Source organism: Bos grunniens, chromosome 24 (genome assembly GCF_055505025.1).
Source record: "Bos grunniens cultivar Pamir isolate PY7600 chromosome 24, Bosgru_T2T1.0, whole genome shotgun sequence".
In the NCBI taxonomy this organism is placed as follows: Eukaryota; Metazoa; Chordata; class Mammalia; order Artiodactyla; family Bovidae; genus Bos; species Bos grunniens.
Window position 1 is genome coordinate 45,010,262 of NC_141188.1, and position 21,988 is coordinate 45,032,249.

Below are 21,988 nucleotides of genomic sequence, written 5' to 3' on the forward strand. Positions count from 1 at the left end.
ACTATTTTGCGGGTTCAATATTGAAATAAATAGCTTTTAGCTGAAATGTGAAGGCTGTCTTATTTACTCTGAGTTTTTTTTATTTTTATTTTTTTTTAAGAACAGGGATTTTAAGGCTAGCTGAGCTACTTCCATACAATAATTGTAGAGTTTTTCAAAAATTTTATATCTTTTACAATGATACATGAACAGTTCAATTCTTCTTTAATAATACATCTGTATTAATAAATATTCTGGATAGATCAACTAAACAGAAAATTAACAAGGAAACACAAACTTTAAATGATACAATAGACCAGTTAGACCTAATTGATATCTATAGAACATTTCATCCCAAAACAATGAATTTCACCTTTTTCTCAAGCGCACATGGAACCTTCTCCAGGATAGATCACATCCTGGGCCATAAAGCTAGCCTTGGTAAATTCAAAAAAATAGAAATCATTCCAAGCATCTTTTCTGACCACAATGCAGTAAGATTAGATCTCAACTACAGGAGAAAAACTGTGAAAAATTCCAACATATGGAGGCTGAACAACACACTGCTGAATAACCAACAAATCACAGAAGAAATCAAGAAAGAAATCAAAATTTGCATAGAAACCAATGAAAATGAAAACACAACAACCCAAAACCTGTGGGACACGGTAAAAGCAGTCCTAAGGGGAAAGTTCATAGCAATACAGGCACACCCCAAGAAACAAGAAAAAAGTCAAATAAATAACCTAACTCTATACCTAAAGCAACTAGAAAAGGAAGAAATGAAGAACCCCAGGGTTAGTAGAAGGAAAGAAATCTTAAAAATTAGAGCAGAAATAAATGCAAAAGAAACAAAAGAGACCATAGCAAAAATCAACAAAACCAAAAGCTGGTTCTTTGAAAGGATAAATAAAATTGACAAACCATTAGCCAGACTCATCAAGAAACAAAGGGAGAAAAATCAAATCAATAAAATTAGAAACGAAAATGGAGAGATCACAACAGACAACACAGAAATACAAAGGATCATAAGAGACTACTATCAACAATTAGATGCCAATAAAATGGACAACGTGGAAGAAATGGACAAATTCTTAGAAAAGTACAACTTTCCAAAACTCGACCAGGAAGAAATAGAAAATCTTAACAGACCCATCACAAGCACGGAAATTGAAACTGTAATCAAAAATCTTCCAGCAAACAAAAGCCCAGGTCCAGACGGCTTCACAGCTGAATTCTACCAAAAATTTAGAGAAGAGCTAACACCTATCCTGCTCAAACTCTTCCAGAAAATTGCAGAGGAAGGTAAACTTCCAAACTCATTCTATGAGGCCACCATCGCCCTAATACCAAAACCTGACAAAGATCCCACAAAAAAAGAAAACTACAGGCCAATTATCACTGATGAACATAGATGCAAAAATCCTTAACAAAATTCTAGCAATCAGAATCCAACAACACATTAAAAAGATCATACACCATGACCAAGTGGGCTTTATCCCAGGGATGCAAGGATTCTTCAATATCCGCAAATCAATCAATGTAATACACCACATTAACAAATTGAAAAATAAAAACCATATGATTATCTCAATAGATGCAGAGAAAGCCTTTGACAAAATTCAACACCCATTTATGATAAAAACTCTCCAGAAAGCAGGAATAGAAGGAACATACCTCAACATAATAAAAGCTATATATGACAAATCCACAGCAAACATTATCCTCAATGGTGAAAAATTGAAAGCATTTCCTCTAAAGTCAGGAACAAGACAAGGGTGCCCACTTTCACCATTACTATTCAACATAGTTTTGGAACTTTTGGCCACAGCAATCAGAGCAGAAAAAGAAATAAAAGGAATCCAAATTGGAAAAGAAAAAGTAAAACTCTCACTATTTGCAGATGACATGATCCTCTACATAGAAAACCCTAAAGACTCCACTAGAAAATTACTAGAACTAATCAATGACTATAGTAAAGTTGCAGGATATAAAATCAACACACAGAAATCCCTTGCATTCCTATACACTAATAATGAGAAAACAGAGAAATTAAGGAAACAATTCCATTCACCATTGCAACGGAAAGAATAAAATACTTAGGAATATATCTACCTAAAGAAACTAAAGACCTATATATAGAAAACTATAAAACACTGGTGAAAGAACTCAAAGAGGACACTAATAGATGGAGAAATATACCATGTTCATGGATTGGAAGAATCAATATAGTGAAAATGAGTATACTACCCAAAGCAATTTATAGATTCAATGCAATCCCTATCAAGCTACCAACAGTATTCTTCACAGAGCTAGAACAAATAATTTCACAATTTGTATGGAAATACAAAAAACCTCGAATAGCCAAAGTGATCTTGAGAAAGAAGAATGGAACTGGAGGAATCAACCTACCTGACTTCAGGCTCTACTACAAAGCCACAGTTATCAAGACAGTATGGTACTGGCACAAAGACAGAAATATAGATCAATGGAACAAAATAGAAAGCCCAGAGATAAATCCACGCACCTCTGGACACCTTATCTTTGACAAAGGAGGCAAGAATATACAATGGATTATAGACAATCTCTTTAACAAGTGGTGCTGGGAAATCTGGTCAACCACTTGTAAAAGAATGAAACTAGACCACTTTCTAATACCATACACAAAAATAAACTCAAAATGGATTAAAGATATAAACGTAAGACCAGAAACTATAAAACTCCTAGAGGAGAACATAGGCAAAACACTCTCTGACATACATCACAGCAGGATCCTCTATGACCCACCTCCCAGAATATTGGAAATAAAAGCAAAAATAAACAAATGGGACCTAATTAACCTTAAAAGCTTCTGCACATCAAAGGAAACTATTAGCAAGGTGAAAAGACAGCCTTCAGAATGGGAGAAAATAATAGCAAATGAAGCAACTGACAAACAACTAATCTCAAAAATATACAAGCAACTCCTCCAGCTCAACTCCAGAAAAATAAATGACCCAATCAAAAAATGGGCCAAAGATCTAAATAGACATTTCTCCAAAGAAGACATACAGATGGCTAACAAACACATGAAAAGATGCTCAACATCACTCATTATCAGAGAAATGCAAATCAAAACCACTATGAGGTACCATTTTACACCAGTCAGAATGACTGCGATCCAAAGTCTACAAGTAGTAAATGCTGGAGAGGGTGTGGAGAAAAGGGAACCCTCTTCCACTGTTGGTGGGAATGCAAACTAGTACAGCCACTATGGAGAACAGTGTGGAGATTCCTTAAAAAACTGGAAATAGAACTGCCTTATGATCCAGCAATCCCACTGCTGGGCATACACACTGAGGAAACCAGAATTGAAAGAGACACGTGTACCCCAGTGTTCATCGCAGCACTGTTTATAATAGCCAGGACATGGAAGCAACCTAGATGTCCATCAGCAGATGAATGGATAAGAAAGCTGTGGTACATATACACAATGGAGTATTACTCAGCCATTAAAAAGAAAACATTTGAATCAGTTCTAATGAGGTGGATGAAACTGGAGCCTATTATACAGAGTGAAGTAAGCCAGAAGGAAAAACACCAATACAGTATACTAACGCATATATATGGAATTTAGAAAGATGGTAACCATAACCCTGTGTACGAGACAGCAAAAGAGACACTGATGTATAGAACAGTCTTATGGACTCTATGGGAGAAGGAGAGGGTGGGAAGATTTGGGAGAATGGCATTGAAACATGTAAAATATAATGTATGAAATGAGATGCCAGTCCAGGTTCGATGCATGATACTGGATGCTTGGGGCTAGTGCACTGGGACGACCCAGAGGGATGGTATGGGGAGGGAGGAGGGTTCAGGATGGGGAACACATGTATACCTGTGGCGGATTCATTTTGATATTTGGCAAAACTAATACAATTATGTAAAGTTTAAAAATAAAATTAAAAAAAATAAATAAAGAAATATTCTAACTTTCTAAACATTTCCACCACTAGTTTAATGCTCAACTATGCAGAATTTACTTTTATTTTTCTTAGAGTAATCAGAATTGGAAGAGGCAGTCATGTTTTCCCTGATGATTATATGTAGAATCCGACTATCCATTAACCTTATCCAGACAGGATTGTCTCCAGAGGCTGAGAAAACAGGCCAAGGGGGTAATGTGAACCATGACTCCAGCCTCTGCAGGCATTGACCCCAGAGCCTTTGTGACCCACCCTGGAGTGGACTGCTGGCTGAAGATGGAGTAGGCTGCCCCGTGGGATGGTTAGAGTCTCTGGGTGTCTGGAAAGGTTCTAGGGCCAAACTCATTGGAGTCTGCTGCTGCTACTGCTAAGTCGCTTCAGTCGTGTCCGACTCTGTGCGACCCCATAGAAGGCAGCCCACCAGGCTCCCCCGTCCCTGGGATTCTCCAGGCAAGAACACTGGAGTGGGTTGCCATTTCCTTCTCCAATGCATGAAAGTGAAAAGTGAAAGTGAAGTCGCTCAGTCGTGCCAGACTCTTAGCGACCCCGTGGACTGCAGCCCACCAGGCTTCTCCATTCATGGGATTTTCCAGGCAAGAGTACTGGAGTGGGGTGCCATTGCCTTCTCCACATTGGAGTCTAGATCTTAGTATTCACATGTGGTCCAGGGACCATCAGCAACAGTATGGTCTGGGAGCTGGTTAGAAATGCAGGGTTTCAGGCCTCCCAGACCTGCTAGTCTAAAACCTGTGTCCCACTAGGCTCCTCAGGGTGCACAAGCACCTTCAACTTCAGAGAGTTCAGGTCCAGGTCATTGGTTTCCCAGATGGCTGAGCATCACAGTCATCTGTGGAGCTCGTTAAAACCGTAGAATCCTGACCCAGTTTCCTGACAGACCGATGACTAGATCTGGGGTTACCTGGCCAGATGTGTAACTGCTGGTCTGAAGTGAGTCACCCCTGGCTTGTGGGGCCTTTTAGAGAGGGGATGTCACCTGCCGAATGTGTTGAGAGGACCTACGTCTAGCCTTCTGTGAATATCCTTGTCTCTGGGCCTCCATCCCTGAGTGGACGTGGCACTCCTGAGGAGGCCTACAGACCACTGGCCCAGGGTGCCAGCCTGTCTGGGGCTCCAGCTGACGGAGATGCACGTCTCAGGCAGTCCCGCTGCCAGCCTCCATCCCTTCTCTTCTAGTTCCCATGGAAACAGATTGCAGGGAAACTGGGCACGGTGCTGTCTTTACTCTGTTCTGGGATCTGAGGTCTCTGTTACCATGGGAACCGGGAGGAAAACGGATGGTAGTGGAGCAGCTAGACTGCTTTCCAGTCTCAGTGGCACCCCCATCCTCACACCCAACCCTCTTCTGCCCAGTGTACCTCTGAGCTCAGGATGCAAGCCGCTGAGTGTGGCTGGGACTCGTCCTGGAGACAGTGTGTGTGGCAGGGAGAAAGTGGGGCTCCTAGAGCACCCTTGAAGGTGCCAGTCACTGCCTTTTCCCCCAGGCCACTGTTTCTGGGTATTGGTTTAAGTTATTGAGATGTCACCCTTTGTTATTATTTCTTTTATGATTTTGTTGAATGTAATAACATTTTTATTCATAGGAGGTGAAGATATGAATCATTTTAATAGGAGTGATTCTCTGATATAGGGATTACCTATGGCTGGCGGGTGAGCTGTGAGCCTGGCTCATGTGTTGGGATGGACAAGGGCCTTGTGGGGTGAACAGCAGGGCTGAGGGGTGGTGCCAAGTCAGGTGGACATTTGGCCTGTGGTAAGGAAAAAGAAGTGTACCTGATGGTGACCCATTTAAGTAATTGTTTGAAGATGAGAATATTAAATTCCAGTCTAGGAGGCCCTGGATTGGAACTGAGTGTTTATTCATCCACACAGTGATGTTCAGTGAACCCCACCCACTCACAGCCCAGTCGACTTACCACACCATCCTCATTGCACCCAAGGATCTATTGTCTGTGCCCTTTTTCCCTACTCCCCATTCCTGCCTTGGCTGTGTTTTGAGGGCCTCTTGGGTGTTCTGAGGCTAAATGCATGCCATCATATATATTCTCAGCAATGCTGCCTTACGGTTACATTAACGGCCCCCTTAATAGATGAGGAAACTGAGGCTCAGAGAGATTGTGTGGCCTGACGTGTGGAGTGGTGGATGTTCAGCAGAATGCTTATTCTGAGCCCCGTCTGGTTGACCCCAGAGCCATGCTTACTCCTCTGAACACAGCACCTCCATGCGTGAGTGGCTGTGTCAAAGCCAAAGCCAGGTGAACTCCACCTTCATCCTCTGTCGTGGCCTCTGACCCTGACCCAAATGAACAGGCAGCTCCTTGCTCTTTGACATTAGTCTTGCATATTTACTTACAGTTATTTTCGTATTTCCAGTGTATTTATCGGTATATTCAATTTTTCAGTCAAAACAGACAAAATTTAGTTTTAATGATTTCATGCTTCCTCTTGGGATATTTGGGGGAACACCAGCCTAGAAGCTGTTTGGGTAAAAAGCAGTAGACTTGCCCTCCTGTGAGGAACGCGATCAAGCCGCCTCCTTTTCGCTGCCAGAGCACGCGGAGTGGGTGGGGGGATGACGATGCTGCTGTGACCCTCCTGTCCCCTCAGGAGGGCTGCCATCTGGAGGAAGAGGCTCTGGAGAAGAAGGGAATAGAAAAGGGCTGGTTTTAGAGGGAAAGAAGACACTTTTTTCAGTGTGGAGAAGGTCGCCCTTCAGTGTCAGTGCAATGGGGGGCCCTCAGTCCTGGGGGCCTGAGTGGCCCGCTGTGGCAAGTGGTGGGAGCAGGGGCAGTGACGTCAGGCTCCAGACTCAGTGCTTACAGTTTCCTCCTGCTGCCAGAGCCCTGTGGTTTTCTTGGTTGGATTCCTAGAATTCTCTTGTCCAGATCTGACGGGGGCCACATAAGACAGGCAGCTTCACTCAGTGCCGTGAGCACCGAAGCGGGCTGAGTGCACTGTTGTGGACGCAGTGGTTTCTGTGGTGTGGTGCATGCTCTGAAGCCGTGGAAACTCAGCAACGGTAGGCACACCGGTCCAGCTGCTGCAGGACAGCACTGCCCACCGCTGGGTGGTGGGAAGGCTGGTACTGTGTTACAAGAGGTCTGTCTCCCCTGCTGGGGACGCTTGAAGGGATTCACTGTACCTGCAGTGGTGCGTCCCTTGTGGATAACACTCATTTGCTTCTGGTGTGATGGCACACACGCTGGCCTTTGTTACCAAGGCAGGGGAAACTGGGTCTGATGAGCCCTGTTTGCTTGGCCAGAGGCCTCTAGGTGCACGACAATGGGTTGTGTAGTCCCATTAGTCAGATACCACGCAGCCTTTCCCTGAATTCTCTGCCCCTTCAGCAGCTGCTCTTCAGGACAGGTGCACTGTCCCATCCAGCCTTCCAGGGAGCCAGGAAACTCTCTCAGTGTTTCCGTAATGGCTGGCTCTGCCTTTTAAAGGCAAGTTTCCTTTTTGTCATTAAAAAAAAAAAGTCTTTGGCTGTCCAGGTCTTAGTTTTGGCACCTGGGATCTTTGTTCTTTGTTGTGGCGTGCGAGATCTTTTAGTTGCAGCCTGTGGGATCTGGTTCCCTGACCAGGGATCGAACCTGGGCCCCCTGTGTTGGGAGCATGGAGTCAAAGGCACTGGGCCACCAGAGAAGTCCTGCGCTGTTTCTTTAGCATTGACTGGTGGTGTGTTTTATACGTGGCTTCTTATTAAATAAGAAATCAGCAGTTCTCTGAGGGTGGTGCCATCTACTGGACAGATGAGGAAGCTGAGGCTCAGGGTTAAGTAACGGCAGAGCTACAGGAGGCCTAGACCGGGGTAAATCCCGGGCCGGCTGCCTCAGAGCCTGGCCTTTTGACCTCTGGCCTGTCTGTAGGGACAGCTCTCCTTCCAGCATGTTTTGAGTGGAGGTTGGCCCTGCCTGTGCTCCAGATGTCCAGACTGACCCTCCACAGGGAGCACCCTCTTGGTGTGCATACCACAAGGCCAGAGCCTCCTTGGGTCCTAGGCTCTTGGCGCTTTGTGCAGCTGAGGCAGGGCAGAGGGATTAGAGTGACAAGTGGGTGACTGACCGAAGACCCAATGTGATCAGTGCAGTAGAACCAGCATTTATTGGGTACCTGCTATATGCTAGTCCACATAGTCAGTGCTGTGACTACAAAGATTAGCAAGAAAAGTTTCCATTAGAAACACCTCCACAGAGATAGGTACAGGTGCCATGGGGACAGGAACTGGGTTTCTTTTGCTCACTGCTGTCTCCCCTGCACCTAAAACAATGCCGTGCAAGTCAGGACCCTACAAGTTACTGAACGAGAAGATGCAGCCTGTGAGGTGTTCTGTAGGCCAGAGTGTGAGGAGGTCATGGGGGAGGCACGGGCGTGCAGGCGTTGGCCCAGTGGCTGTGACGGGTGACAGGGGTGTGGGAGTATGTGTGGGGGGTGGGCTCCGTGACCCATTGTTCTCTTCTGCTCCCAGCTGCCTTCCCTTGCGTCTCATACTTGTTACTCCTGCGGGGCCCCCTTTTCGTGGCCTACCATGCCCATTGTAAGCTGATTGTATCTGTGGAAAAGGAGTGAGGGAGAGTGCTAGCTGAGGAGCTGGCCTGCCCCTTCACTCCAGGCTGGGAGAGGTGACTTTGGCTGGCATCTACTCTTGAGGTGACCTGACATGCTCAGCCTAGATCAGGGGCCCTTCGGTCAGAGTATGTGCACCTAAGGACTCTGGCTCTGCACCAAGGCCCTGGCCCTTCTGCACCTTCCCCTTTGGGCATGTTGGTGTCGTGGGCATGGCCTGAGCTGGGCCTGGGACAGTGGCGATTGTCTCAGGATCCCTTGACCCCCCAGGCGGGAAGTTCATGTGTGCACTGTGCCCCTCCTCAACCTCTTCCTTTGGCTGGTTTGTGTCTATGGGAGAACTTGGAGCTCAAGTTGAGACTGACACCCAGTTCTGGTCTGGCTTTGTCCTCATCCCGCATCCCCTGAGTATGTGCTGTCCTCCTGGGCCTCCTTGTCCTCCTCCCTGGAATGAAGGGAAGATGGAAACATGGGCCCCCCCCGCTCCCCGCTCTAAGATGATATGAGCAGATGGTGATATCTGTGCTGACTTATTAAGGACAGTTTTCCTGCTTAAGTATCTGGGAAGTGTTCTCCAGCTTGGTTTGTGTAGAGCTCAGGCTGTAGGTCCTTTCAGTTCAGCTGCTCAGCCGTGTCCGACTCTTTGCGACCTCATGAACTGCAGCACACCAGGCTGCCCTGTCCATCACCAACTGCTGGAGTCTACCCAAACCCATATCCATTGAGTTGGTGATGCCATCCAGCCATCTCATCCTCTGTCGTCCCCTTCTCCTCATGCCTTCAATCTTTCTCAGCATCAGGGTCTTTTCCGATGAGTCAGGTCTTCACATCAGGTGGCCAAAGTATTGGAGTTTCAGTTTCAACATCAGTCCTTCCAATGAACACCCAGGATTGATCTCCTTTAGAATGGACTGGTTGGATCTCCTTGCAGTCCAAGGGACTCTCAAGAATCTTCTCCAGCACCACAGTTCAAAAGCATCAATTCTTCAGTGCTCAGCTTTCTTCACAGTCCAACTCTCACATTCATACATGACCACTGGAAAAACCATAGCCTTGACTAGACGGACCTTTGTTGGCAAAGTAATGTCTGTGCTTTTTAATATGTCGTCTAGGTTGGTCATAACTTTCCTTCCAAGGAGTAAGCGTCTTTTAATTGCATGGCTGCAATCACCATCTGCAGTAATTTTAGAGTCCAAAAAAATAAAGTCAGCCACTGTTTCCACTGTTTCCCCATCTATTTGCCATGAAGTGATGGGACCAGATGCCATGATCTTCGTTTTCTGAATGTTGAGCTTTAAGCCAACTTTTTCACTCTCCACTTTCACTTTCATCAAGAGGCTTTTGAGTTCCTCTTCACTTTCTGCCATAAGAGTGGTGTCATCTGCATATCTGAGGTTATTGATATTTCTCCCGGCAGTCTTGATTCCAGCTTGTGCTTCTTCCAGCCCAGCGTTTCTCATGATGTACTCTGCATAGAAGTTAAATAAGCAGAGTGACAATATACAGCCTCGACGTACTCCTTTTCCTATTTGGAACCAGTCTGTTGTTCCATGTCCAGTTCTAACTGTTGCTTCCTGACCTGCATACAGGTTTCTCAAGAGGCAGGTCAGGTGGTCTGGTATTCCCATCTCTTTCAGAATTTTCCACAGTTTATTGTGATCCACACAGTCAAAGGCTTTGGCATAGTCAGTAAAGCAGAAATAGATGTTTTTCTGGAACTCTTTTGCTTTTTTGATGATCCAGCAGATGTTGGCAATTTGATCTCTGGCTCCTCTGCCTTTTCTAAAACCAACATGAACATCTGGAAGTTCACGGTTCATGTATTGTTGAAGCCTGGCTTGGAGAATTTTGAGCATTACTTTACTAGCGTGTGAGATGAGTGCAATTGTGCAGTAGTTTGAGCATTCTTTGGCATTGCCTTTCTTTGGGATTGGAATGAAAACTGACCTTTTCCAGTCCTGTGGCCACTGCTGAGTTTTCCAAATTTGCTGGCATATTGAGTGTAGCACTTGCACAGCATCATTTTTCAGGATTTGGAATAGCTCAACTGGAATTCCATCACCTCCACTAGCTTTGTTTGTAGTGATGCTTTCTAAGGCCTCCTTGACTTCACATTCCAGGATGTCTGGCTCTAGGTCAGTGACCACACCATCGTGATTATCTGGGTCGTGAAGATCTTTTTTGTACAGTTCTTCTGTGTATTCTTGCCACGTCTTCTTAATATCTTGGGCTTCTGTTAGGTCCATACCATTTCTGTCCTTTATCGAGCCCATCTTTGCATGAAATGTTCCCTTGGTAGCTCTAATTTTCTTGAAGAGATCCCTAGTCTTTCCCATTCTGTTGTTTTCCTCTATTTCTTTGCATTGATCACTGAGGAAGGCTTTCTTATCTCTCCTTGCTATTCTTTGGAACTCTGCATTCAGATGCTTATATCTTTCCTTTTCTCCTTTGCTTTTCATTTCTCTTCTTTTCACAGCTATTTGTAAGGCCTCCCCAGACAGCCATTTTGCTTTTTTACATTTCTTTTTCTTGGGGATGGTCTTGATTCCTGTGTCCTATACAATGTCATGAACCTCGGTCCATAGTTCATCAGGCACTCTGTGTCTATCAGATCTAGTCCCTTAAATCTATTTCTCACTTCCACTGTATAGTCATAAGGGATTTGATTGAGGTCATACCTGAATGGTCTAGTGGTTTTCCCCACTTTCTTCAATTTAAGTCTGAATTTGGCAATAAGGAGGTCCTTTAGGTTTTATCAAGTGTTTGGATTTGCTGAGGTGACATTTTAAAGGATGGTCTAATGGAATTGCCTCCTTCCCTGTTTGCATCTTGTGTACATATTTGAAGCGTGTTTTACCTCTGATTACCTGGAGCCCATTGAGCTGCCCAGAGCTCGACGGCTTTGAGGTTGTGTTATAACAGCTGCAGATTGTCGTACACTCAAATTCCAGAGATGAAGAACAGTGAGAAAGAGCTGTACTGTCATGCAGACAGCCCTTTGTCTCAGACTTGGTTTCCATGCAGATTTTCTGGGCCCGTTTGCTGTGTCCTTTTTGTGCACATATGTCCTATCTCCCTTGACCAGAGACATGGCTGCTGGGGCCTGCTTGGATTAGAAGGGACCTTTAGCTCTGCCGCTTCCGGTGTGCAAGGATGCTGTAGCCTGGCTGAGCCTGACCCAGGGCAGGATGGTGGCTCCTGTGAGCAAGTCCTAGATGGACCGGCACTGCCCAGGTCTGCATGTCTGTCCATGGGGTGGAGGGCTTTAGGCTTGGGCCAGAAGCAGACACTCAGGTTTCTTGTCCCTCTTTTTCTCACCTCTGTCTCGCTCAGAGTCCTTTGCCATTTTGACCTTCGATGAACAAGCCAGTGAGTGAAGTGAAAGTTGCGTCCGACTTTGCAACCCTTTGCAGAGAGCCCTTTGTCTCAGACTTGGTTTCTGTGCAGATTTTCTGGGCCTGTTTGCTGTGTCCTTTTTGTGTACATCTGTCCTATCTCCCTTGACCAGAGACATGGCCGCAACTCTTTGCAACTGTACGGTCCATGGAATTCTCCAGGCCAAAATACTGGAGTGGGTAGCCTTTCCCTTCTCCAGGGCATCTTCCCAACCCAGGGATCGATCCCAGGTCTCCTGCATTGCAGGTGCATTTTTTATCAGCTGAGCCAGTAGGGAAGCCCAACCAGTCGGTAGTTGAGTTTTTTTTCCCTCTGGTAAGCAGTGTGGCGCACTGCTACAGTGCTTTACTTTGTCAAGGGTGGGACCATCCCTTCACCCCTTGGTGCTCCTTACTGTGAGGGTCAAGCAGTGTGGGGCCTCAGGCGGGGCCTCTTCGACCCAGAGCCTGGGGCTGGTCTGTCTGGTCTGTCTGGCCGTCACCCAGGTAACCGGCACGCCAAAGAGGCCAGCAGTCCATGGTGTGTGGAAATCAGAAACGAAACTGAGGTGCTGATCCTTGATGCACTGTGCTTGCACTTGTGTTGCTAGGTTTTTAGAAAAGGAGATTTGACTTCTCTATTGACTTTGGCCTCTGTGCCCAGTGTGTGACCTTGTGTTGCCTAAACCTCGTGTCTCTGCAATTGAGCTTTCATGATAGGGTTTGTCTGTGGAATGCAGTTCTTTTCTCTCCTCAGTGATTCTAGGGACACTACATTTCATATGAATTTTTGTGAACAAGTGGTAAACATATTCTGCAGCTTAGTTAGGTTTTGTGGGTGTTCACGTTTTAAAAAATGTCTCTTCCTGTGGGAGTGTTTTTCCATCTTGCATGCTCTATTTCCTTAGTAACTGTTGCTCTGTTATGGGAGGGACTTAACCATATATTTCAAGTGTAATGTTGAATTGATTTATTTCCTGGTTAGTCCTGCCCATGTTCTTGGTGTAAACAGCACATGTGTATGTGTGTCCATGACAGGGTGATGGTATTGTGCTTGTGTAGAGGGGGCTCTTGAATGAGTCCAGGTTACTCTGTGACCTTGCATCCTGGGTAAGTTGCCTCTTTCTCTCTTTATTCTTCCTCTTCCCTCCAGGTTTTCCTGATTTGAGTGTTACCAGGGTGTTGGAGTGACCTGAGACTCAGAAGTAATATGGGAAAAACAGTGGTTGGAAGGGTCAGAGACCAGGTTCTGATCCCAACTCCTGAGCACTCATTTCCGGGCAGAGTCTGTGGCCTCTGTGGGGTTAGAGTCGTCCCCGCGGTTCAAGAAGTTTCAGAGCAGTGAGCTCCATGGGCCTGTGTGGGTGCTTTGCTGTGTAGTGACCGTGGGGTGGTCACACAGGCCCTGCCCCTTCAGAGATCAGAGCCAGAGGAGAACAGCCTCTCAGCCTGGATGCTGTCAGCTCCGCTCGGGGCGGCAGACTGGTTTGTAGGGTCAGCCGAGCCTCTCTACTCCTCCTCCCAGCACCAGTAGCCTTGGTCCACTCACCCATCCAGTAGACCAGCGGCCTTGGCCCGCTCCTCCGTTGTTAATAGGCTCATCCTACTGATGCCTGGCAGGCAGCGCCTTAGGTGCCCAAGGGAAACACCCCTATGCAGCTTGCTGCCCCACGGAGGGATGGCTGAACTGTGAGCACCCTGCAGCTCTTCTAGGGCCCTGAGCCAGATCACCTGGCTCTGTCTGCATGTAGCCCCAGGGGTGGGCGAGGGGCCACCTCTGAGACCAGAAAGTAAGTAGGGCCTGTAATGGTGGGAGGCAGGCAGGACTGAGACGTGTTTGGCTTCTGCAGCTTTTTCCTGATTTTTGACTGGTTACTGAATTGTGAAAATGAACATGTGGTGCCTCTGCTGACTCTGGGTCCCAGTCACCCCCGCCTTGTTTCTCAGCCCAGTGGAGACCCACCCCTCTTTCTGTGTGTTTTTAGAAAGGGCATCTTTTCTGTGTTGTTAGTGGTTAGGAAGAAAACTGTTATGGCACTTAACAGTTCAATTTTTGCTTGAAAATGCTTGTAAGGAGACTTCAAATGTATGTAGGAATATGCTTGTCATCAGTCAGTCAAGATAATCGAAATAAATGCTGTCCCTTCAGCCTGTGTTGGGAATCACACATGTCATTCCCTAAACATCCAGGCCAAGACCATCTATGCCCAAGACCTCAGGGAGTTGTACACACCTGTCTCCATCTCTCTTTTCTGAAGAAGCAAAGTTAAGCATTAGTGATTGTGACAGACAGGAAGAGAAAAGAAAGGAAGAGTGTGTTGTTTCTTCTGTTTCAGTCCACACCAGCCTCAGTCTTTCCTATAGCCAAAAAAACCTTTGGTTGTTGTTGTGTTGTTTTTTTTTTTAATTGAGGTAGCATGCCTTTTGTAACAAAACAAGATAATTAAACAAAACTCCTCAATAAAACAGCAAAAGCCTTACTGCACTTGTGTTTCTCTTTGAGATCAGGGAAAGAGAACAAATACAGTCTGGTATTCCTGTGCATTGAAAGCATCCTAGACCAGAGAAAAGGTTATCAGGGTTGTAGGGCAGGTGGACTTTTCTGTTTATCTGGCAGTTCTGTTCCCTGAGGTGGATGGCTCCAGGGCACATGGCACTTCAGATGCTGGTGTTGGCCTGCGGGATGCTGATAACTGTGGGTATTAGTCATTCGGTATGGAATGTTTAAATTCAGAGAAAGAACATTTTCTCACATTTTTCAAGCACTTCAGACCCACCAATTACATAAATGATTTTGAATTAAATTTTTTACCTATTCATTAAATTTAAGGACTCCTACTGGGCTGCACTTCATTAACTGAGATTATTACTGCAAGTACATGAGGGCAATGCAGTTGAATTTCTTTTGTAATATAATTAAGGTGCTTCGTTAATACATAAGGCCTTCCTTCGGTTCGTCTGTATGTTTATTACCTTATGTTTATAGCAGGAGGGTTTTAACAGAGGGCTTCTTTCTGTTATGTGCTGTTTTCTTAAATATTTTCTTTTCTCTAGTTTGAAAAAGAGGAATAAAGTGATATTTTCTAAAAATTGACTATAAATTGATTAGCATGAAGTGATAATAATGGAAAAAAAGATTCCTTTTCTCCAATACCAGAGATTCATATTTGGGATTCTGTTTTAAAAGTCTGATCCTTTGGGCTTCTAACATTCTTGTTGTTGTTGTTGCTTCTTATATAGTTTAACAGCATTAAAATAGCTGATAAGTACCTATAAAGTACTTTTATTATCATGTTCTATGTAATATATATGAAACAGTTTATAGGTTAAATTTGCTTTTCCTTCATATTCTTTCAAGAAATTTATCACTGGCCTTTGTTCCCCCCCAACCCCCGCCCTTCGGGGGTCACTTTTTGAAGCAGCTCAAGCCCCGTCCCTCCTGGTGTGCCGGCAGCATGGGTGTGGACCTCAGATCCACTTCCAAGACCTCGGGAAGCTGCTGAGGACATGGCTTTCTTCTCCAGGTGTCTGTGTTGGATGCATGTGACCTTTGTCACTGTTCTTGGAGCTGCTCGGAGCCTCTGGCAGCGTCTTGTTCCAGGGACAGGACACCCTCATCCGGCCCCTCACAGAGCAGCAGGAGAGGTTGCCCCACCGTCCCAACAGTGTGGTTTCAGGCATAGCTCTGGGGGTGTCTTCGTTTTCTTTCTTGGCCTCTGTGGTCTACTGAATTCAGGCTTTACAGATCATCAGGAAGGTGATCTCTTTCTTTTTAATTTCAGCAAGGGGAGAGGCAAAGCACAGAGAGCTGCAGATCAGACCTTCCTGACCCTCCCTGCCTGGAGCAGCTGAGACCTCTGGAGAATGCTGGCTGTCAGGCCCTTCCTCTGAGGTGGGAAGGCTGTTGTCCATGGGACAGCTTCCTGGCTCCTGGGTCCACCATGGCCTCCATTCTTTGACTGGACAGCTGACGTGACCAGTGCCCCCAGCGTGTGTGCTGCTGGACTGGGTGCCGTGTCAGGTACCACCTGCTCTCGGGCTGGGGGCCAGGCTGGTCAGCGTCAGATGCTCCCAGAAGCCAGACAGCAGCAGATGGCCTCAAGCAAGCTGAGATGGAGGTGACCTGAGGCCTCCTGGACGTTCCTGGGGACAGGACAGCTGAGGAGCTGGAGCCAGGCCTGCTGGGGAGCAGTATGCAGGAAGCTGGCTCTCAGGCCACGAATGCTTTCACAGGTGAGAATCCTCCATGCTGAGCTGAGCATGTTATTTCACTCTTAGTAGGTAACGAGACGCTGAGCAGTTCTAGGAGCTGAATGTGTGTCTGCATTTAGGAGCTGAAGCCCTACAGTGTCTTGGGGCTCAGGCTGCCACGGGAAATAATTTTGGCAAAACTATGGTGTTTTATCCTTTTCTGTAGCAAGGAATTTGAAACAGCATCAGACATTTTGTGATTCTGCTTTGTTGAGTCATAGGGCACACAGTGTCCCACGAGCCACTGCCCCTGAAAAAAATCCATCCCTTGCGGTGCATATGTCAGGGGGTCTGTCTGCCCAGAGCTGGGGGACTCGGAGGGAACAATCACGGCCGATGTGTACGTTCTCCCTCTGAGCCTCACCCGCATGCAGGCGGTAGTGGGTGGCAACTGTGAACGCTGACCCGTTCCTGTAAGGACTTTTGGACGTGCCCCTCTCTGCCCCGTCTGGTCTGCACCCCTTGAAGGGAACCGCTCTGTCTGGATGGTACACAGAGCCAGGGCATGATCAGGGGCTTTTGAGTTGGGTCTTGGTTCTTTGTCTGAATCACTTAACATCCCAGGAAGCCACTAATTCTTATGGGCCTTTGACTCCTCATTTATAAAATGGGGAACTTGAAGCTGAAGAACGTCATGGAATCCAGGGAAAACAGTTTTACATAAAAGAGGTTTTTTCCTATTAAGGGAGGGATGGTGGGAAAATTATAAGAAATGACTGTGTTTCTCACTCTGAGAGCCCCACGAGTTTGTTGGTTTCCCGGTTGTGTATAGCAGGCAGGTTGGGGTGTCAGGTGCCTGGAGAGAGCTTGAGGCTCGGCCCCCGCTGCCCGCCCTGCTTGTGGACGCTCACCAGGGCCAGCCCTGCTCCCTTTGCTGGTTTGACAGCCAACAAGGCCACGTGCAGCTCTCACAGAAGCACGGCTGGAGCAGCTGAGCATGTGAAACACAGGAGCCCCCTCCTGGAGGCCCAGGTTGGGGAGGGCCCCTGGCTGATCAGGGTCCAGGAAGACGAGTGTGGTGGCTGCTTCAGAGGAGCATGTGGAGCTCAGCTCGCCAGAACCCTCCTCAGCCGCCAAGCCTGGCACGGAAACCCGTCCTCCAATTGATCGCTGGGTAGTCAGAAGCACAGGTGACCACCTGGACTTGGGACTTGTGTCTGAAGGGGCAGTGTCGCGGGTCCAGGCCACTCCAGGCAGACAAGGTCAGAACCGACAAGCTACTGCCCTGGTTCCAGGACTTGCTGCTGTGGCATGAATTCATGCTTTCATGTGAACATCTGTTTCCAGAAGCTCATGGCTTGGCAGTGGAAGTTGCCCAGTAGCTAAATCTTGAATTAAAAGATTTTTATCTCTAGTGACTTAAACAATTTTAACCATTTCAATGTGTTTCCCTAACAGTTTCTGGCATTGCAGGGATTTTTTTTCTAATTAAAAAGAAATTTATGAAATATTTTAAAGTCTTTTTGATTTTTAAGTGAAAAACACAATTTTTGGAATGCCAAATCTAGGTACTTTTTTGTGAACAGGAGTCATAAAAGTTCTCATTTATGTAAGTATTCCTAACTCTTTGCAGACATTTTTATAGCTCTTTGTCAGTGCTGCTTATAATACGTTTAGTATATATAGTGAATGAAGGAAACACTGAATATTTGTCATGACTGGAAGACTCTTGAATAACTAAAGTTTCTATTTGGTGATCCCAAAGCATGTCAATGAATGAATAGCATCAGCCAGGTAGGGACTCTAATGGCTATGTCCCCAGGCTTTCTTGTCAAGCACTTGGGGAAAAGTGATTAAAAAAACATGCTTATCAAATTTGCAGATGACTGGAGACTAAAGGGAATTGCTGACCCTGGTGGCAGAATTTAAGTTTAGAAATAAAGCAATATTAAAATATGAGGAGGAAGTCTCTGGCAGTTCCAGTGGTTAGGACTCCATGATGTCACTGCCAAAGGCCTGGGTTCAATCACTGGTTGGGGAGATAATATCTCACAAGCCTTGTGGCATGGCAAAAAGAAGAAAAAAGATAGAGTAAACCAGTCCCAGAATAACACATGGTTAAGTAACTATGATATATCATTGTGATGAAATTCCCCATAGCTACTACAAAGGATGTTTTAGTGTTTCACGTTCTGGAGAAATGCTTATATTTTTAACTGAAAAAAGTAGGTCATAAAGCAATAGGAAGAAGGCGATCCTTTAATTTTTATACTCAAAGAACAAAGACAGTATAGGTGGATGTGCACCAAAATGTTACTGGTGGCTACCTCCGGGTGATAGCAATACATAATGAGGTTTCCTTTCTTAGATTTACTTATCCATATCTTACAATTTTTCTTTTTTTTTAAGTAAAAACGAAAATATCAAGATAATGAACCCAAAATAACTGTTCCTTTGTGATAAAAAGGAATAATTATTTGTATGTGTCCAGTATAGTTTAATTTTACTGCTTTATAATATTAAAAGAGTGCATCTGAGAACAGATACTAAACCCCTGGCCATTTGCTTTGATACCAGAGGTCGATGAGGGGGTATGTTACTATTTCTTTCCTCATTTAGTTGTGTGACCTTGGGTGAGTTTCCTAACTTCTCTGGGCCTCAGTTTCTATGTGAAGTCAGGAATTAATATGATGGTCACCTGTGTGATTTGATGACTCTGTACCTCTGGGTCCCAAAGTTCAGTAGTTGTCTTTGGCTGGAGGGTGTCTTTGTAGAAATCTCATGGTTATGTCTTTGTAGGACCTGAAGTGTAAACAACAGACTTCAGACTGGTCCTCACAGGTTTCATTTCTACAAGAAAGGCATGGGAAGTCTGTGGCCTTAAGATGGGTTTTTCCTGTTGTGTATAGGTCCCAGGATGAAGGGAGAATGGCAGGGGCTGGGAGAAGGACTGGGACCATCTTGGTGAAAGAGACTGGCCAGCTTCAGAGCCACATGCAGGCTACGTGCCAGGGTTTTTGTTAGTAAAGCAAAAAACTCTTCTGTGTCTACACACAGCACTCACAGTGCTGGCCACCAGCCATGTGGGTGTTTCCTGCACCAGGCAACTGCGACAGCTTGATGTCCTACAGCTTTGTCGGGTTTGACCCTTTCTGCCGGAAGTGGCCCAGACCCGGAGGCACTGCCCTCTTCAGACACGAGTCCCAAGTCCAGGTGGTCACCCCTGTGCTTCTGACCAACTGGCTGATCAATTGGAGGTTCTTGTGGTCCCTCCTGAGATTTGGTAGACTTGCTGGAGCGGCTCACAGAACTCAGGAAGGCAGTTGAATAATAATGTTACTGGTCAAGAAAGGCCAGGGCACAGTGGTGTAAGGAAAGGGTGTGGAGCCTGACATCCTCTCAGGCACCACCTTCCCCAGACCTCCCATGATTACCAGCCTGGAAGCCCTCTGACTCTGTACTCTGGGGTGTTATGGAGGTCTCATCATCCTGGCAGGAGTGGTGAGCTCACTGGCCATTGGGATGGGCTCAGTCTCCAGCCCTTCTCCTCCAACAGAGGCCTGAGGGTGGGGCTGAAAGTGCCAGCCTTCTGATCCTGTGGGTGGTTCCCCTGGCAACCAGTCCTATCCTTAGGGGCTTCCCAAAGTCACCTCATTAACCAGGGCCTTGGCACGAATAACAAAAGACACCTTCATGGCTCTTACCATTTAGGAAATTCCAAGGGTTTTAGGAGCCCTGAATCAGAGCTTTTGTGATTTGTGATTTATGACTGAGACCAAATATATATTTCTTATGATAAATCTCAATGTCATGGTCCCAGCCCCCACCCCCATGGTTAGTGTGGCCTGGGAAATGACTTTTACTTCCTCTTTTAAGTATATTTTACTAAAAAGCCAGAGATTTCAGATTCTGTTATTTCTTGATCAATATGCTGTAGGGCCAAGACACGCTTTGGAAACTAGAATCCTTTCTTGAACATTTCAGATGTGTGATTTTGCACTGTGAACTTGACCCTTCTTGTCAGAGGTGCATGCTGTGTCTCAAGCAGCTTTGCTGTCAGTTTACATCTGTGCCATTTGCTGTGCTCCTAATGCTGTGTCTAGAAGTCTGAGGGCATGGGGTGCAGTGACCTGTGACCTCGGATCTGGGCTCAGCCTTGGAACCCTCTCTGGCCTGGACTGCTCACCTCGAGCGTCCACTGTGCCAGGTGTGGAGATGTTCACAGTGTGAGTCAGCTGTCAGAGCATGGTCCACAGGAACTATTGCTCTATAAAACTTTCTTCCCCAAAACTATGTTTAGTTGTTATTTTAAATTTGCATTTAGATTTTTTAAAAGTAATTATACAAATTCAGGCCTGGAGAAGGGCATGACAACCCACTCTAGTATTCTTGCCTGGGAATCCCATGGACAGAGGAGCCTGGCAGGCTACAGTCCATTGGGTTGCAAAGAGTTGGACTTGACTGTAGCGACTAAGCCTGCATGTATACAAATTCAGGAACTGTTTTAATGTGCATTTCAATTGTAATATTTTAGAAATGCATGCAAAGAATGGAAATCATTAATATGTGGGTTATAAAAGTAATGAAAGAAAAATATAGTTTTGAGAGAAACCTGGTGAAGACATACTTTTGTTTGATATAAAAGTAGCTGTGACATGGCACCCTCATTTATGAGGGACAGACGTGCCAGTCCTGATGCAGAGGGGCCCCTGCGGAGATCATGTGGACATTATAACTGTGGCTCCCAGTCTGTCTGTTTTTTTGTGATTGTTACCTGTTACCTATTTAGCTTTGGAAAAGTTTTAAAGTTCACATCTGCTCTGGTCAAATCCAGAAGTTACTTCCATGATCCCCAGTCTGTTTTTTGAGGTGCTGATAATGATTATAATATCAGATATGTTGTTAGCTTCCATTTGTTTGTACGTGTGCCACGAGTCAGACACTGTATTGAGCACTGCATGTACGGCATCTGTTGAGTCTTCACAGCAGGTATTTTATATGTGAAGAAACTGAGCCTGAAGGAGACTGTGCAGTGCAGCTGGTTGACAGCAGAGCTGGAGTTTGTGACCAGGCCGGTAGCCTTGGTGAGAATGTGCGATCTGAGAATGGAGGCCGTGAGCTCACAAGAGGGTATCACCACTTCTCTGAAGACAGCGCTGGCATGATAACTCAATCTCAGCCACAAGTCTTGTTCTCCATCTCATACGTCAGTACCACAGGCATGGAGGTTATGTCGAGTGAGAGGGTGTCGGTATGCAGGTGTGTGGGTGTCTCACTGGGGACCTTTTGGCCTTGGCCCACCTGGTAGGGTGAGTGTGAGGACCCTGTGCTCCTGGACCCTGTACCACTGACACCCCTGTCCTCTGTAGTGGATGGTTCGCTTAGTGTGAGAGACGGCTCCTCCCTTATTAATCCTTTCCCCTGGACGGAGTGAAGTTTTGTGATGATCTTTATATAGCTTTCAAGACACCAATTTTCTGTTTCTTTATGGCAGCTGGTAAAGTTGTGTCTGGTTGTGCAGCATGTTTCATGCTGTGGTGTGATTGGGACTCAGACCGCCCACCTGACTGCTGACACCTGTTGAGTCCCCAGCCCTCAGGTGACCTTGAGACCCCAGTTGATGAGGATCAGGTGTCTTGACTGGGAAGTGGTGCTGAGGTCTTGTGGCTTTCTGAGATGATGGTGGCCTGTAAACCATCTTGATTAAGTGGTGACATGAGTGATGTGACCAATCCCAGCGAGGCATTTTCTCTGTCTTGGAGACGACGGAGGCTCTGGCATCTGTAGGACCCAGACAGGACAGGATGTTGAGGGACTAGTCTGTTGTCTGTCCCAGCCATGCCAGGGAGCCTGCCCTCGGTAGTGCTGGACTGGCCCATTCTAGAGTCCCAGCGT

At 46.1% G+C, this 21,988-nt stretch overlaps 1 protein-coding gene across 48 annotated transcripts in view; it reads left to right on the plus strand.

Annotated features, from left to right (window-relative positions):
- Positions 1-21,988, plus strand: part of LDLRAD4 (low density lipoprotein receptor class A domain containing 4) — a 175,150-nt gene that overhangs the window by 95,140 nt on the left and 58,022 nt on the right. For 40 of the 48 annotated variants that reach the window (XM_086373300.1, XM_086373288.1, XM_086373292.1 and 37 more), the window contains one exon: positions 15,685-16,135. The exons of 6 other annotated variants lie outside the window; for them this stretch is intronic. In XM_086373300.1, coding sequence (XP_086229426.1) covers positions 16,096-16,135 — 40 coding nt within the window. In that variant the 5' untranslated portion in view covers positions 15,685-16,095. Of the gene's footprint in view, positions 1-12,885; positions 13,013-15,684; positions 16,136-21,988 lie in introns of those variants that run through there. 2 more of the 48 variants (XM_086373304.1, XM_086373337.1) reach the window with 1 other exon arrangement.